Below are 14,321 nucleotides of genomic sequence, written 5' to 3' on the forward strand. Positions count from 1 at the left end.
GGGGGTAGTGATGATGGGTATAACTAAAAAGGTGCCATTGTCCGGTGAGGTCCGGTTGGGGAGTTACGGAACGGCCAGGCGATCTTATATCGCATAATCTTGTTAACTGAATGAATGAATGATGCATTTATATATTTATATATCTTCTGAACTGCAACTTTCTTTACCACGCTATTCAGCGCCAATCCCACTGTGCAGTCAGTTTCACTGGTTGGTTAGGGTCAGGTGTGGGGTAGGTTTAGGGGTTAGCATTTTTTTGTAGCATAGTGTAGGAAATCAACACTGTGATTGACTCAACCAATAAAATCTTTAGAATCAGCTGTGGGGCGGAGTTTGCGCTGAAGTGGATTGGGAGAAAAATTGCGCATGAGTGTCATGTGCCTGTCTGTCAATGAGAGGAAGCCACGCCCTATTTTAGAGCTCCCACCCCCATTTGGAGATCTCCAGGCTGTAGTTACACACTTCTGGAAACTACAGCCTCCGGTATTGCAGGAATACCCTACTCACAACAACAGCAGCCTTATTGAAAATGCACATTCATTCTCTCCCAGCAGGAGGCGCTTTTGAACTGCAGACCTATAACTGTTTCCTCGGTAACGGCAGTACACAAAGCAGTGCAGCACTGGACTTTGAAACTTGCAGCACTCATGTTTATTTAATGAAATCATATCATAGCCTTTTGAAGTTTAATCGTCACAGTAAACTGTATCGCAATTCTGGTCCGTACCCAAATTTAAGACCTCTTGAAATCATAATTAAGACTTTCTTGTACAATTTAAGACTTTTTAAGGACCCGTGGGAACCCTGTTATGGATTGCAAATGAACAAAACTTGCATTTTGTTCACATATCTTTTCTTTCTTCTTCTGAGAGGTGATCTAAATATATATGGCTTGGAATCAGAGGAAAAACTTACAGGCTTGTGCTGCAGTTCTATGGATGTTTTGTCCTCCAGGTGTTTGAGCCAGTCATGTGACTGAAAACTATAAATAGCCCTCATGTTCCCATTGTCTGTTGTCTAGCTTTGTTTGTGTAACCTCTAGAAGGTGAGTGTGCTCATGTTAAAATCAAGTTTAGCAAGGAACTGAGATGAAAAAAATATTTCATGACAATTACATAGTGACATCCTTTAAATTTATTCAAATTAAACATGAACCATTTGAATATAAAGTCTTTGATTTCATGATATTGTCCTAGAAATACAATACAGGATTCGAGACAACAACAAAAGTAGATACAATTATGTTTTGTAGTTTAATATTAGTTTTATGAAATAAAATGTATATCACACAGCGAAGATGACCCTGAGATCTGCCAGAGACAGTTTAGTAAATGATGATCCAGTTCCAGACAAGACTTTCTGAGCCAGCACCTTCTTCTTCTCCTGTAGTGAAGAGATCTTGTCTTCCACTGTACCGTCACACACAAACCTGTGGGGAGATTGACACAAATGACACCATGCAATCAATCTGACTGTTGCTAATGTTTCTTTGCTTGATAGGAAAATATGCCACATGCCATATTACCTCAAAATCTTTACAGAACTTTTTTTTTTTTGCTCATTCATGAAGCTGTCTTTTCCTGTCATTAAGGACCACTAATTGACTGTGTAACTGTCTGTCTATAACTGAATACAAGCAACATCAAATCCTCACCTGTGAATTGTAACATCCCGGGATTGTCCCACCCTATAGATCCGATCACAGGCCTGGTCCTCTAGTGCTGGATTCCTGTGAATCAAGGCCCAGTTCTTACACACGTCCATAGTCTCTCTGAAGCAATCCACTTGCAAATCAGTTTGCAGTGTGAACCAAAGCAGTTATTGTTTGTGTTTTATAAAATAGTCTTTAGACTGATGGTGTAACAAGCATTCAAGCATTCAAACGAAAGACTGGAATTACTCGTATAAAGACCTTCTGTGTAACACTGAAATTTTTATTTATACATATTCATTAAAACTTCTTAAGAACCTGTGAAGTGGCTCACCAGTGCATGTCAATGAGAAACAGATGATTCCCTCCAATCAGATTGATTCCCACACCTCCAGCACACAGAGACACCAGCATCACCTGTAATATCAAGGCCAACAATGAACATCTTCCTAATTCCTAACAAACAAACCACATTAGCAGTCAGTGAAATTACAGATGTTCAACAAATCATACAATAAATGAAAAGTCAGACCTGCTGTGATGTCAATGTGAAGGAATATGCCATATACCTGTGGTCCTTTAGGGTTAGTATTGAACTCCTCCACTAGGTCCATTCTGCGTTTGGGATTGACAGTGCCATCAATTACTGCAAACTTTAGCCCCATTTTCTCCAAGTGAACAGCAACAATATGCAGCATGCTGGTCCACTGAGACACAATCACACTGCGGGGTTCAAAATTGACAAATTGCAAAAATTACAAACTGGTTTTGGGAATCTCAATATAGTACATGGTTGAAGTCAGACTGAAATAATAACAGTCTGACTGTTTAATGAGATTAAAAAACAAAGACATAGTGAGAAAAGCATGTTGCAACATGTCTTCTAATGACTTTTACCTCAGTGGAAAATTTACATTTACTATCATAGGTTTATGACAGAACCAAAATGCCCCCACCCCCCCTAAACTCCATGTACATAATAAAGACACATTGTTTAGGCTTCCATGTGGATATACTGATGATAAGACCCAGATGGAGATCCAAAAATTTGTAAAGGTTTTATTGTTTACCTAAACTGAAACTCCAGTTGACATACCTTTTTTGATCTTTCTTTCTAATTTCTCTCAATTCTGTCAGAATGGCTGAAATCTGAAATAAATAAGTAAATAATAAGAAAATAAATAACATCACAAAGAGAAAAAAAGAATGGGTGACACTTCGGTTTAGGGAACTTCCATTGAAAATGACTGAAACCAATAACTTTAAATAGCTGTGTTCCATTCATCCTGATTTTGTTCGTGTTTTCTTTGCATTTCATTTAGGGGTGTAACAATTCACTCGTTTTCTCGATGCATCGGTCACAGGATTGCGCTCGCGCTCCGTTCGTCTCACGGACACATTTTTTGAGCAGCTGATGTGTGATCTCTCCTTAGTACTCGTGGCCAGTAATGCTAAAGTGAAGTAGTTTTACTTTTCTGTAGTTTTTCAATGGCTCTCGGTCATACCGACGACATTACCTGAGCAGTAGAAGGCTGCGCATTTATTGCATGGACAGATCAAAAATGTAAGTGTCTAAAGCATACGCAGTTCCATTGAATGATAAATGTGTTTTAACAATGTCGTTAAACCAAATGTACAAAGGAAACTGTTAAAATAACCACAACATTAACAACAACTTTGAAATAAGAGCGCGAGGTTTATCTGATAATCAGATGCATGAAAGTAGCGTTCGTTGCTATAGCAAATAGACATCCGGCGCGTTTTCTTTCAGAATCATCATTCGCCGATGGAGAGGAAAAGTTAAATAGCTACTATAGTATTTTATTTTATGAAAATGAGATTAAGTTTTCGCAATGAACGAGAAGTGATCTCGCGCTCATAGAACTTAAGACGTGCCAGGCTATATCTGCAGCTAAGCTGAATAAAAAGCAGAATGAACTGAAACGTTAACATAATAAACACATAAAATTTATGAATGATGCAGTGCTAATGGACATATCATTTATAACAGTACAGAAATGATAGTATATTTTCTACCTTATTTTGTGCAGAAAATTTGAATAATTGTTTGTAGTATATAAAACAATCATACAATTGCCATTAGGAAAAAAATTATAGATTACAAATGATTGATTATTCTCCAGCAGTGTATTTGATTTCTTATAGCAAATTAAGATATAAGATATAAGAAAATTATTCTTTGTAAAAAAAAATAAAAATAAATAATAATAATAATAATAATAATAATAATATCATCTAACAATGGACAAAAGTGTGTTTTTTTTCTCTAACCTATAGTTCTCTAACCATAAAGGCTGCTGTGTAATTTGCCCCCTGACTAAGCATTTAAAGAATTTAGGGGAAGCATTTAAATAATCTTTTAAAGCTCTTTTTTAAAATCTTAGCTTACATAAATTTCTACATATGCCATGTCATGCCATAGCATCATTAAACTATCATCTAACAATGGACAAAAGTGTGTTTTTTTTCTCTAACCTATAGTTCTCTAACCATAAAGGCTGCTGTGTAATTTGCCCCCTGACTAAGCATTTAAAGAATTTAGGGGAAGCATTGAAATAATCCTGTGAATGCACTTAAAGAATGCAGAATCGAATCGTTAATTGAATCTAATCGAATTTAATTGTGAATCGAATCGAAATTAATTGTGAATCGAATCGAATCGTTGTGAATTAGCAAAAATCGTTCTTGAATCGAACTGAAAACCTATGAATTGTGAATCGAATCGAAGTCTACCCAAAGATTCACAGCCCTAATTTCATTGTATTGAAGCAGCTTTCTTCTCTTCTGAAATGGTCTCTTCCCTGGAAGTTACTCAGTTAATTTGCTCAAAGCATCATGGGGCATAGGAAAAAGGTGGATACTGGAGGGGAAAAAAAGGATACGTCAGGGTGCAGGAGAGGATGTTCACCTTAGTGCTTTCACGAGTGTCCTGGAAGAGCTCAGAGGAGAAGCGGCTGCCGTTGAGGGACACAGTGTCTTTAGGGTCAGAGTCTGAGTGCTCAGACAGAGATAGAGCACACAGCTGCTCTTCTAGAGACAGAGCTACACCATCCCCCTGCAGCTCAGACTGATCCAGAGTCTGGAAAAATACACATACATAGTGTGTCAGTACGTGAAAGTGTGTAATAAGAGTGTGTGACACAGAGAGGGAATGTCACCTTCTTGAGCAGAGACGGGTGACAGCAGCACTGCCTGAGACGCAGCAGCAGTGAAAGGATGTGGATGGTGTTGGAGGCCTGAGGCTGCTGAGAGGAAGACAGCGGTTCCTGCTGAGACATCCCGAACTCTCGTGCAACTGAGACACAAACAAGCTCTCAATTACCTTCTTTCCCTTTATTGGTAAATTAACATTCCCACACAAGTCCTGAACTACACTCACTGGCCACTTTATTGGGCAAATTTGAAGGCTGCATCCTTCAAAGAATGCAGACTTGGGGCCACACAAAGGTTGGACTGAGCTTTGTTAAAAGGCATGGTCTAGCCCAGTGGTTCTCAATTCCAGTACTGGGGACCCACTGCTCTGCACATTTTCTATGTTTGTCTTATCTGACACACTCAGTTCAGTTCATGGATCTCTCTCATCAGAATGGGGAAGAAAGGCAATTTAAGTGACTTTGAATATGGCAAGTTTGTTGAACTGATCAGAGTAGTTCAGAAACTGCTGATCTACTGGGGTTTTCACACACAACCACCTCTACGGTTTACAGAGAATGGGCCGGAAAAAAAAGAAGAAAATATCCAGGGAGTGGCAGTTCTGTGGGCGAAAATTACTTGTTAATGCCAGAAGTCAGAGGAGAATGGCCAGACTGGTTTGAGCTGATAGAAAGGCAACACTACCTCAAATAACAAATTGTTACAACTGATGTACACCGAAGAGCATGAATGCACAACACATTGAACTTTAAAGCAGATATAGCAGCAGAAGACCACACCAGGTGCTATCAGCCGAGAACAGGAAACTAAGGTTACAATTAGCATGGGCTCACCAAATTAGGACATGGTTGCCTGGTCTGATGAGAATTCATGGATCTATGCCTTGTATCAATGGTTCAGGCTGGTGGCAGTGATGTAATGGTGTGTGGGGTATATTTTCTTGGCACATTTTGGGCTTAGTGAAGGATTTAATGAATATGTGAAGTACATTTGACCCTTTGGGGCTTGCCATAACAGGTTTATGTACACTGGGAGCACATGTTGGATTTAGTGAGAAAATGATTTACATTCAGTAAACACAGGCTATTGTACTGAACCAAAGAAAAAAGGAGGAGGAGGCAGAGGCTGCAAGTCCACACAGAGATTCAGTGGTTAATCCTCACAGCATTAAAACACTCACTTTTAGAACATACAACTGAAACTTAAGACTGAAAGTGTGAGACTAGCTTAATTTAGAAAAATAGAATGCTATCAAATGCTCATTAACTGTAAATAACTCAATCCTTTGCTTACAGTATGTGACAGAGACTGCTTACCTTTCTCAAAAGGATTACTACTGTCCCCCTTTTTAGTGTTTCCTTCCTCATGTCTCTTAAGATAGTTCTGCAGTGTGGACCTGGGGAGAAAAAAAAAACAAGACAATCACACCATGGTATGCAAAACATCAAGAAATGGAAAGTACTGAATATGCAAATAGATGGATGTTCAGTGAGATGATATACCTGGATTGTGCAAACACAACATCATATACAGCTTGTTCATCTTCAGAGAGCTTCAACCTGTGAACCTCACAGGTCCGATCAGGCAGAGACACCTGAAACAGAAGCACAAACGTTTCAGGATTCCTCAGGTTAACAATAAATTTCCATGAATTAATGTCATTTGTGATTGCGGCTAACTTCCATATTAATTCCAGACCTGGAAGCCACAGATTAAAATATCCCTGATATTTCCAGCTTTTCAATCACTTCAAAGCTATGGGAAATACACACTGAGTTTGTGTGTGTACCAGTGGTTTTCCAGTAGCATCTAGCTGATCTTTGGTCCTGCGAAGCATCAGAGCTCTGGTGAGGATGTTCAGTCTCTCTCCACCTCTCTTTGAGCCATTATCCACCTGAGCCTTCCACAGCTTATACTCATCAAACGGAGAGCATCTCAGAAACCTGCAGAGCATGTGCAAAAACAACAGCAGTTCAAATACATAAAACACTATGGCATTAAGTGTGTCGAGTTGTTACAGCTTTGTGCTGCAAATTGTTGAACTTTTCAAGACAACAGATACTGGAATGATGGCATAAATGCAGTTCATCTAAACTATGATACATCTTAATATGAAATGCATGTAGCTTCCACATGTATTTGAAGTCCGAGACATTTTACACATTACTCTCATTGTGCATGTTGTGCCCAAAACCATGCACCATTTTCTACATGTCACATTGCCATGTCAGGAAAGAGTGAAATTTATTGTATTCAGACAGCTGTAGACACTACTGAGCAGTGTGTGGCCTTACATTCATGTTGTGTCCTGACCTATGGAAAACACTTAAAATCAAATATGCCTGTTCAGACTGAGACAAATTGAGTTCCTCAGATCGAACAATAGAGCACTTAAAAAAACATCCCCCAAAAAATCAGATATTAATTGGATTTCAAACATCATGTGTGGTTTAGATAAGGATTGTATACATCAAAAGGCATGTTTTTTTGCTCTCCAGGCTACACAAAAACAAAATGGATTTCAATGCCAAAAATGCTTTTTGCCCACACATACTTGAGCAGTGAATACATATCCAGCAGGTTGTTCTGAATGGGGGTTCCAGTAACAGCCCAGCGGGATCGGGCCCGCAGCTTATACACTGCCATAGACGACTGGACTTTAGGGTTCTTAATGTTGTGAGCTTCATCAAGAATCACACGGGCCCAGGCAACACGTAACAGAGGAGGCAGGTCTGTGGCCTAAGACAAGAAGAAAATAACTTCTCAAAACAACCTCTAAGTGGTGCTCAGACAACAAAACATGACCAAGCCCTCAAACAACATCTCAGCTAATTAAATGAATCATTAAGATGTTGAGATCACTATTCATACCACATGATCAGAGTCCTTAGAGGGTTTCTCTGCATCCTCCTTCTGCACTGGGATCTCCTTAGAGACCAGACTGTATGTGGTGATCACATCATGCTCAGCAAGGCTGGTGGAGACACAGACTGGAAAGAGAGGATGAGAGATTAAACAAGATGACAAGCAAAAGAAAAAGTGAAAGACACAAAAAGACAAAACAAATCTATGTGAACAATTGCAACAATTATGTAGTGACCTTAAAAAGTATTTAGACATTTACAAACGTATGAATGCCTCTGCATTATGAAAAAATATCAAACAACTAATAACTAAGTTATCTTTGTTTTCAAATAAATGTAGTAAAACCTTGAAAGGAGCTAACTTCACAGATCCATTAAAAATACATTTGGGACCAGGTAGATGGATGGACGGTCAGACAAAATCATGTCACATGGTTTGATATTTTGTATTTAACGTAATAGCAATTTTAAGCGCAACTGAAGTGTCCAAGTAATTTCTGGCACCACTAAATGTATAGCACTACATATATGTATAGACAATGTGTGTTTTGCTAAATGCTTCACAGATACATGCGTGTATGATCTGTCTGTTGTTGGTGTGTATGTAAGTGTGTGGCCTACACGCTTGAACTCCTCTGTCGGTTGGGGCCATGGTACAAATAAACACTGAGGCGGCTACTCTTCACACGCTTGTCAATCTCTTTCTTCCAGTGATGCACCAGAGAAGCAGGACAGATTATCAATGTCCCCTGAGAAGTCACTATGGTTGAATCTGAGGATGATAATTATGACTAGGGCTGCACGATAAATCGCATGCGATATTTAACGCGCATCTTATCAGTAGAGCCGGGTAGATTTACCGCTGATTACAGAACCGGCTTTCTGACAAGATGCGCATTAAATATCGCATGCGATTTATCGTGCAGCCCTAATTATGACACATACAATCTTGAATCTGTTAGAGTATGCAACAGCCTTGAGGACAGCAGACACGGCAGAAAGATCTAATCAGATAAAAAACACAAACATACACAGACAGATTGAAGATCTAAGATGCGAGCTATTAATCAGTGATGATACCATTTTTTGACATCCATTCCTCCAGTTTTTCATCCTTCTTCTTCTGAGACAGAATGAGGGAGATCATTGTGAGGGTCTTTCCCAGGCCCATGTCATCAGCTTAAAAAATAATGAATAAAAATAAATTTCAACATCGAAATTCCAGTTTTTTTGTTTTCATTTTTTCCCTCATTTGCTGTTATAAATTCTCCCCATTACGACAACTTCTGTCTCTAAAAACCCCGTAAATGTGAAACGTGTGTAGACTTTTAATTTCATAGTGGAGAGTGAACTGAATCAGATGTAGTTTAACAATAGGCTTCAGGACTTTTCCTGCATTATAATTGATTATTACATAGCTCAGGCAATTACCGTTACACCATAAACTCAGGCAAACATTTTTCTACATAGCTCAGTTGGTTGCATTTCTCTCATATCACTTTTTTCCATTTAACAAAAAAACTAAAATCAAGATTTATTGTCCACTCTTTTATTTGGCAATCATCCATGTAACAGGTGAGATTAACATTGCAAATCTCTCACAGGGTGATATAAAACACCTCTGCGTCACAATGTGGTCCTGATCATCCTGTCAGGGATTATGTATGTTAAATTAAAAACATCAATTCATCTGATAATAGTACTGAGTACTACCCAAAATTCCTCCACATGGTTTCTGTGTCTCTCTCCACAGCAGCCAGGCCAGAGCTCTCCTCTGATGAGGCAACAGCTCTACCTTGTGAAGCAAGATCATCATGACACAGTTATAGTTATAATGATATTAACGATGTGAAGTGACTTTTACAGTTTATACTATCTTACTAACTAAAACTGTTATTTAACCATTACAATAATTGCACAAAAATGTAAAACTTACAAATCATGCTCATCTCTCTTAAAGCTGTTTCCCAAAAAAGTTTCAAACACTTTAAAAATGGGGACAATATATACCATATACTCACCAATATTATTAAGATCATCAGTATTTTGCTTTTGATGGCATTATGTGTATACAACTTTAAAGTTGGTCATTTAGTTCCCTATTAAACATTTCAATAATGAAAGTGATTAACAAAATAATTCTGTTAATAGCATGAACTGACTTACTTTGATTCCTTTGGGATCCGGTGCCTCTGTGTCTTCTGTAGGGCAGGACTCCAGCGAGTCGTGCAGATGGTCGATGGCCTCAGTTGTGCCATTGCGGACAGCCAGCAGTCTGTTCTCAGTCATCCTGCCACCATAGAAAGCCTGGCTCTGAGGATTCACTGCAGAGACAACCAGCCAAATCAGTACATCAATACACTTACTAATGAAATGGGCACAGAAAGCACCAATTTGTAGGAGAAGAATGAGATGAAACACTATACCTCCAAACATCTGGGAGTAGCCTTGGCTCAGGTTCAGACCCAGAGAGCTACCAGAGGATTCCTTCCACAAGGGAGCCGGAGCTGGGGGCAGGAGGATGTGCCTCCAGGATGACTGAATGGATTGGAATGGCTGTGTGCTGCTTTATGTTCTGCCTCTGATTTGTCTTTATCTTGAGACTCTATATTTAAATAGTGAGATGATTCATTTAAATTTCTTCAATAATTTCCTCAGTATGAGGGTATTAAGTTTATCAAGCTGAATTATGAATTATTAATACAATAAGCATCATTATGTTTTTAGGGAGCATTTTACAACCTGAACAAACCTTGACTTGTCATGAAAAAGGCCAAATTATCTAATGACCTAAAAAAACTTACTGATATTGACAAAGTCATTAGTATCTGTAGGGGTCCTCACTATAACATTGTTTCCTGTTTTATGTTCTTTTTTTCTACAAGTTAGATAGGGCACATGGTTTTGCAGAGTTTTTCAAATATTGATAAACCGTAATTTTGTTAAAATGATTTTTGTCTAACAAATAATAATAAAAGATTATGCTAAATCACTCAAGGTTTTCTTTTCAAAAATGTCATCCTGATAACGAGGCTTTTGTATCACCCTAATATTTATACTTTTACACATTGATTGGGGACAGTGAGATTTTTTTATTTGTGTTTTAAAGAAGTGTCTTGTGCTCACCAAAGCTGCATTTATTTGATCACAAAAATAGAGCAATATTGTGAAATATAATTCAAGTTTAAATAACTGTTTTATATTTGAATATATTTTAATTCTTGTGATGGCAAAGCTGAATTTTTAGCAGCCATTATTCTAGTCTTCAGAATCACATAACCCCCAAGAAAACATTCTAATATGCTGATTTGCTGCTCAAGAAACATTTCTTATTATTATCGATGTTAAAAACGGTTGTGCTGCTTAATTTTTTTGTGAAAACCATGTGTGTTTTTTTTTCAGGATTCTTGGATGAACATAAAATTTGAAAAAAAAAAAAAAAAATTTATTTTAAATGGAAATATTTTGGAACATTATAGATGTCTGTCACTTTTTATTAATTGAATGCATCTTTACTGAATGAAAGTAACAATTTCTTTAAAACAAAACTTACCTACTCCAAACATTTGAACAGTAGTTTATGCCACCTTATAAATTTGAATTTGGCAAATAAAAACATACTCATAATAGAAGAGAGACATTCAATGTATAAATTCATGTATGCTGATCTCGACCCAAAAATAAAGCGAGTCTCACCAGACAGAGAAGCTGTGGTCAGACTCAGAGACTCCAGAGCCTCTTCCAGCTCCTTCACCTGACTCTTCAAACGCTCCCCTTTATCTGGCAGAGCTGACACGTTCACCACTGAAAGAGTGGCCTAGGAAAGATAAAGCACATACAGAGGAACAAAAAGTGAGTGTTAACTCTTAAGCATAACCAGCTGAATCAAATTTGTAATATAACTATTATTATAACTCTCACATAATATTAACTGTAACTAACAAGAAAACAGTAAAGGATGAGTAACCTTCTTCTGCTTGAGCTGGGCTGTGAGATGGCTGTGGAGGGCCCTGGGGTCCTCAGACCGACCCTGGACTTTAGAAGCAGGCTGGAAACCAGGATAAGAGGCGAGTGTTTTCTGAACAGGTGCAGCTGGAGTCGGATCACTCTGCTGGGTGGGAGGCTATACCGACACCAGCTGAACATCATCCTCCTCATCGCTCCACTCACCGAACCGTGCTATGCCTTTCTGGTCCTTTGCCTGACTCTGGTTTGGTACTGTCTTCTGAACATTAAATGCTGTGGGTTTTTCAGAAACTGGCACATCCTGTGATGTGGAGCATGAGGGTGAGCTGCTCTTGCTCTGCAGGCTTTGAGTTTTATCTTTAACTGATTTTGAATTAGCAGTGCTTTGCTTGTTTGAGTGGTCATCCTTTGTTTCATTCTCTACTGAAGCTTTCTTGTCACATCGAGATGAGCTCTTTGAAGGGCTTTGTGCAGAGCCGCCTGTCTTTGTAGGTTTCTTCTTCTGCTGGTGTTTGAGGCTGGTCTCGGATTCACTCGTTCCTTGAATACTTTCTTTCACAGTGTTTGGACTCTCAGGACATGCCCCGTCCTCTGCCGTGCTCCTCAGCCTCTCATCATCAGACACTCTCTTCTTTATCTTCATCCCAGCGGGAAGTTTCTTGTTCCTCCAAGACTCTGAGTCTTTCCCCTCTCGGCCCAACCCCCTTTGACCATCTGACCCATTCTTGTTATTCTCCTCTATCTCTGTTGTCTTGGAACGCTCTTCTTTCTTTTTAGCACTACCTTGATCTTTACCGTTCACACGTTTATCACCATTGATCTCTCCCCTATCCTTTTCAGCATCTGGATCCCTCTTGCGTTCTGAAGATTTGTCCTGTTTTGTCTTGACTTTGAAAGGGTTTCTGACAGGAGTGAGGCTTGAGGATTGAAGATCTTTCTCTGACAACTCAGTCCTTTTCTCAGGGTCTTTCTGCAAGAAGGTCGTAGTGAATTGTTGCAAGAAATAAATTCATAATTTTAAAAAATTCTAAAAACTTTTTTTTGAATGTTAATATAATTTTAAATAATACATTTGTACCTCTCTCCACGGAACACAACCACACCACTTCTGTCCTTCAGATTTTCCAAGCATACAGCGATAAAACAACCTGATTATGAAAGAAATAAAGTATTAATGGCATGGATTTAGAATCCTTTCCTCTTTACCTTTCATTGTTCCATCTAATAGTCAATTACAAGGATTGTGCCTAGAAAAATGTATACATGTTCAGAAAAGTGTCCTTCTGAATTTCTTACTAACCTTAGAACAACCTACATTATGACACTTCAATATATTGTGTTAATTTACTCAAAAATATGATGTATGGTTATACAAGTAATCAACAGACTGATCAATAGGATGATTATTCCAATACAAGATATCTTAATACAGACTGAGTTTTAGGTGCCCTTCATTGGGCAGTACCAATGCTTTCCATTGGATTGTACCAGGGAACTTAAATGAACCAATGAACTTTGGGTGATTTCCACAGTATGAGAGGTACAGGTACAGGTGCAACACAAACAAGTCATCTCGGCTTTGTTGTATTGTACAATAAAGTCTTATTTTGACATCTGGAACTCTGCTTCTCGAGCTTCATTTACTTCAAGACCATTGCTTGCTCCACGACACTTAAAATTTTTAATATCATGAGTAATAGTTATTTATTATTCATATTGGTCTCTACTGGACCTGTGCTTCCCAACACTATGAATTTTCATTCTCTCAGTAGATATACAGTGTAACCCTTACTTGTAATTGTCCTGTTTTTCATTGTAAATTAGTGTTTGAAGTTCAACCATGAAGTCCTCATGCTGAAGGCAGTGAGATGGTGAGATCCTGAAAAGCATACATAAACTCAGATCAAGGCAACACACTGGCTCATGCACATTTGATTTAAACTCATTCTGTGTCCAATGTGTCCATAAATATAGTGAAAATAAAATTAGAATTATTAGTTATATTATTATAATGCATATATAACGGTGTGTACACTCACTCTGTAGGCAGTGCAAAGTTGCAGGGTGTTGCATCACGCGCAGTGCAAATATAAAAACTTTTGCCCTTATTCGGTCCTTCCGTTACACCAGTCTTCAGTAAGCATGAATTGGCTGAATAACACGAGTCGAATTAGCCCTTTGTCTTGTTAAACAAAAATAAACTTAATCTGTACTTTCGCATTCATGCATCAGAAGTCGTCAGCTAAGTTACCTACATGTACAGCTGGAGCTACATAGCCTGAACACAAAATTCTCACAGAGTAAAACTGCCCAATGGCGATCCTTTACACTGTTATAAACGAGAATATGATACTTACCGTGTGTTTCACACAGAATTCTTTCCATCTTATGACAGCGCCTTGTTTCATTTAAATCACCGGCTTATGGACACAAATACCCGCCACTGTCGCGGTTTTGATGACGTAATCTACATTGTAGCCAATAAATGCCTTATTGAAACGACTGTACTGACATTTGTAGATCAGTAACAATAAAGGTAGTAACTATGGTATTTTGGTAGAAGCTTTTGTTACAATGGTAAATTTTGTACAGGTACGTTGCCCTAAACTGACCAAATAAGTTATATCAATTCCAAATGTTCTTCAAACTCTTCAGCTATACAGCAG

At 38.4% G+C, this 14,321-nt stretch overlaps 1 protein-coding gene across 1 annotated transcript; it reads right to left on the reverse strand.

Annotated features, from left to right (window-relative positions):
* Window positions 1-1,129: 1,129 nt before the first annotated feature.
* LOC107663926 (transcription termination factor 2-like) lies at window positions 1,130-14,095 on the reverse strand. Its single transcript, XM_016454335.1, is given in 24 exon segments — window positions 1,130-1,429; window positions 1,655-1,729; window positions 1,986-2,068; window positions 2,221-2,374; window positions 2,748-2,800; window positions 4,581-4,751; window positions 4,831-4,967; window positions 6,142-6,221; window positions 6,328-6,419; window positions 6,615-6,768; window positions 7,380-7,564; window positions 7,697-7,799; window positions 8,311-8,461; window positions 8,770-8,868; window positions 9,403-9,484; window positions 9,856-10,013; window positions 10,116-10,211; window positions 10,214-10,294; window positions 11,386-11,506; window positions 11,657-12,625; window positions 12,734-12,803; window positions 13,448-13,534; window positions 13,695-13,806; window positions 14,013-14,095. Coding segments are annotated over 24 exon segments (3,486 nt in total). The 5' UTR covers window positions 14,041-14,095; the 3' UTR covers window positions 1,130-1,284.
* Between the last annotated feature and the right edge of the window lie 226 nt (window positions 14,096-14,321).

The sequence above is a fragment of the Sinocyclocheilus anshuiensis genome, unplaced genomic scaffold, assembly GCF_001515605.1.
Source record: "Sinocyclocheilus anshuiensis isolate Anshui unplaced genomic scaffold, SAMN03320099.WGS_v1.1 scaffold976, whole genome shotgun sequence".
NCBI classification, from domain to species: Eukaryota; Metazoa; Chordata; class Actinopteri; order Cypriniformes; family Cyprinidae; genus Sinocyclocheilus; species Sinocyclocheilus anshuiensis.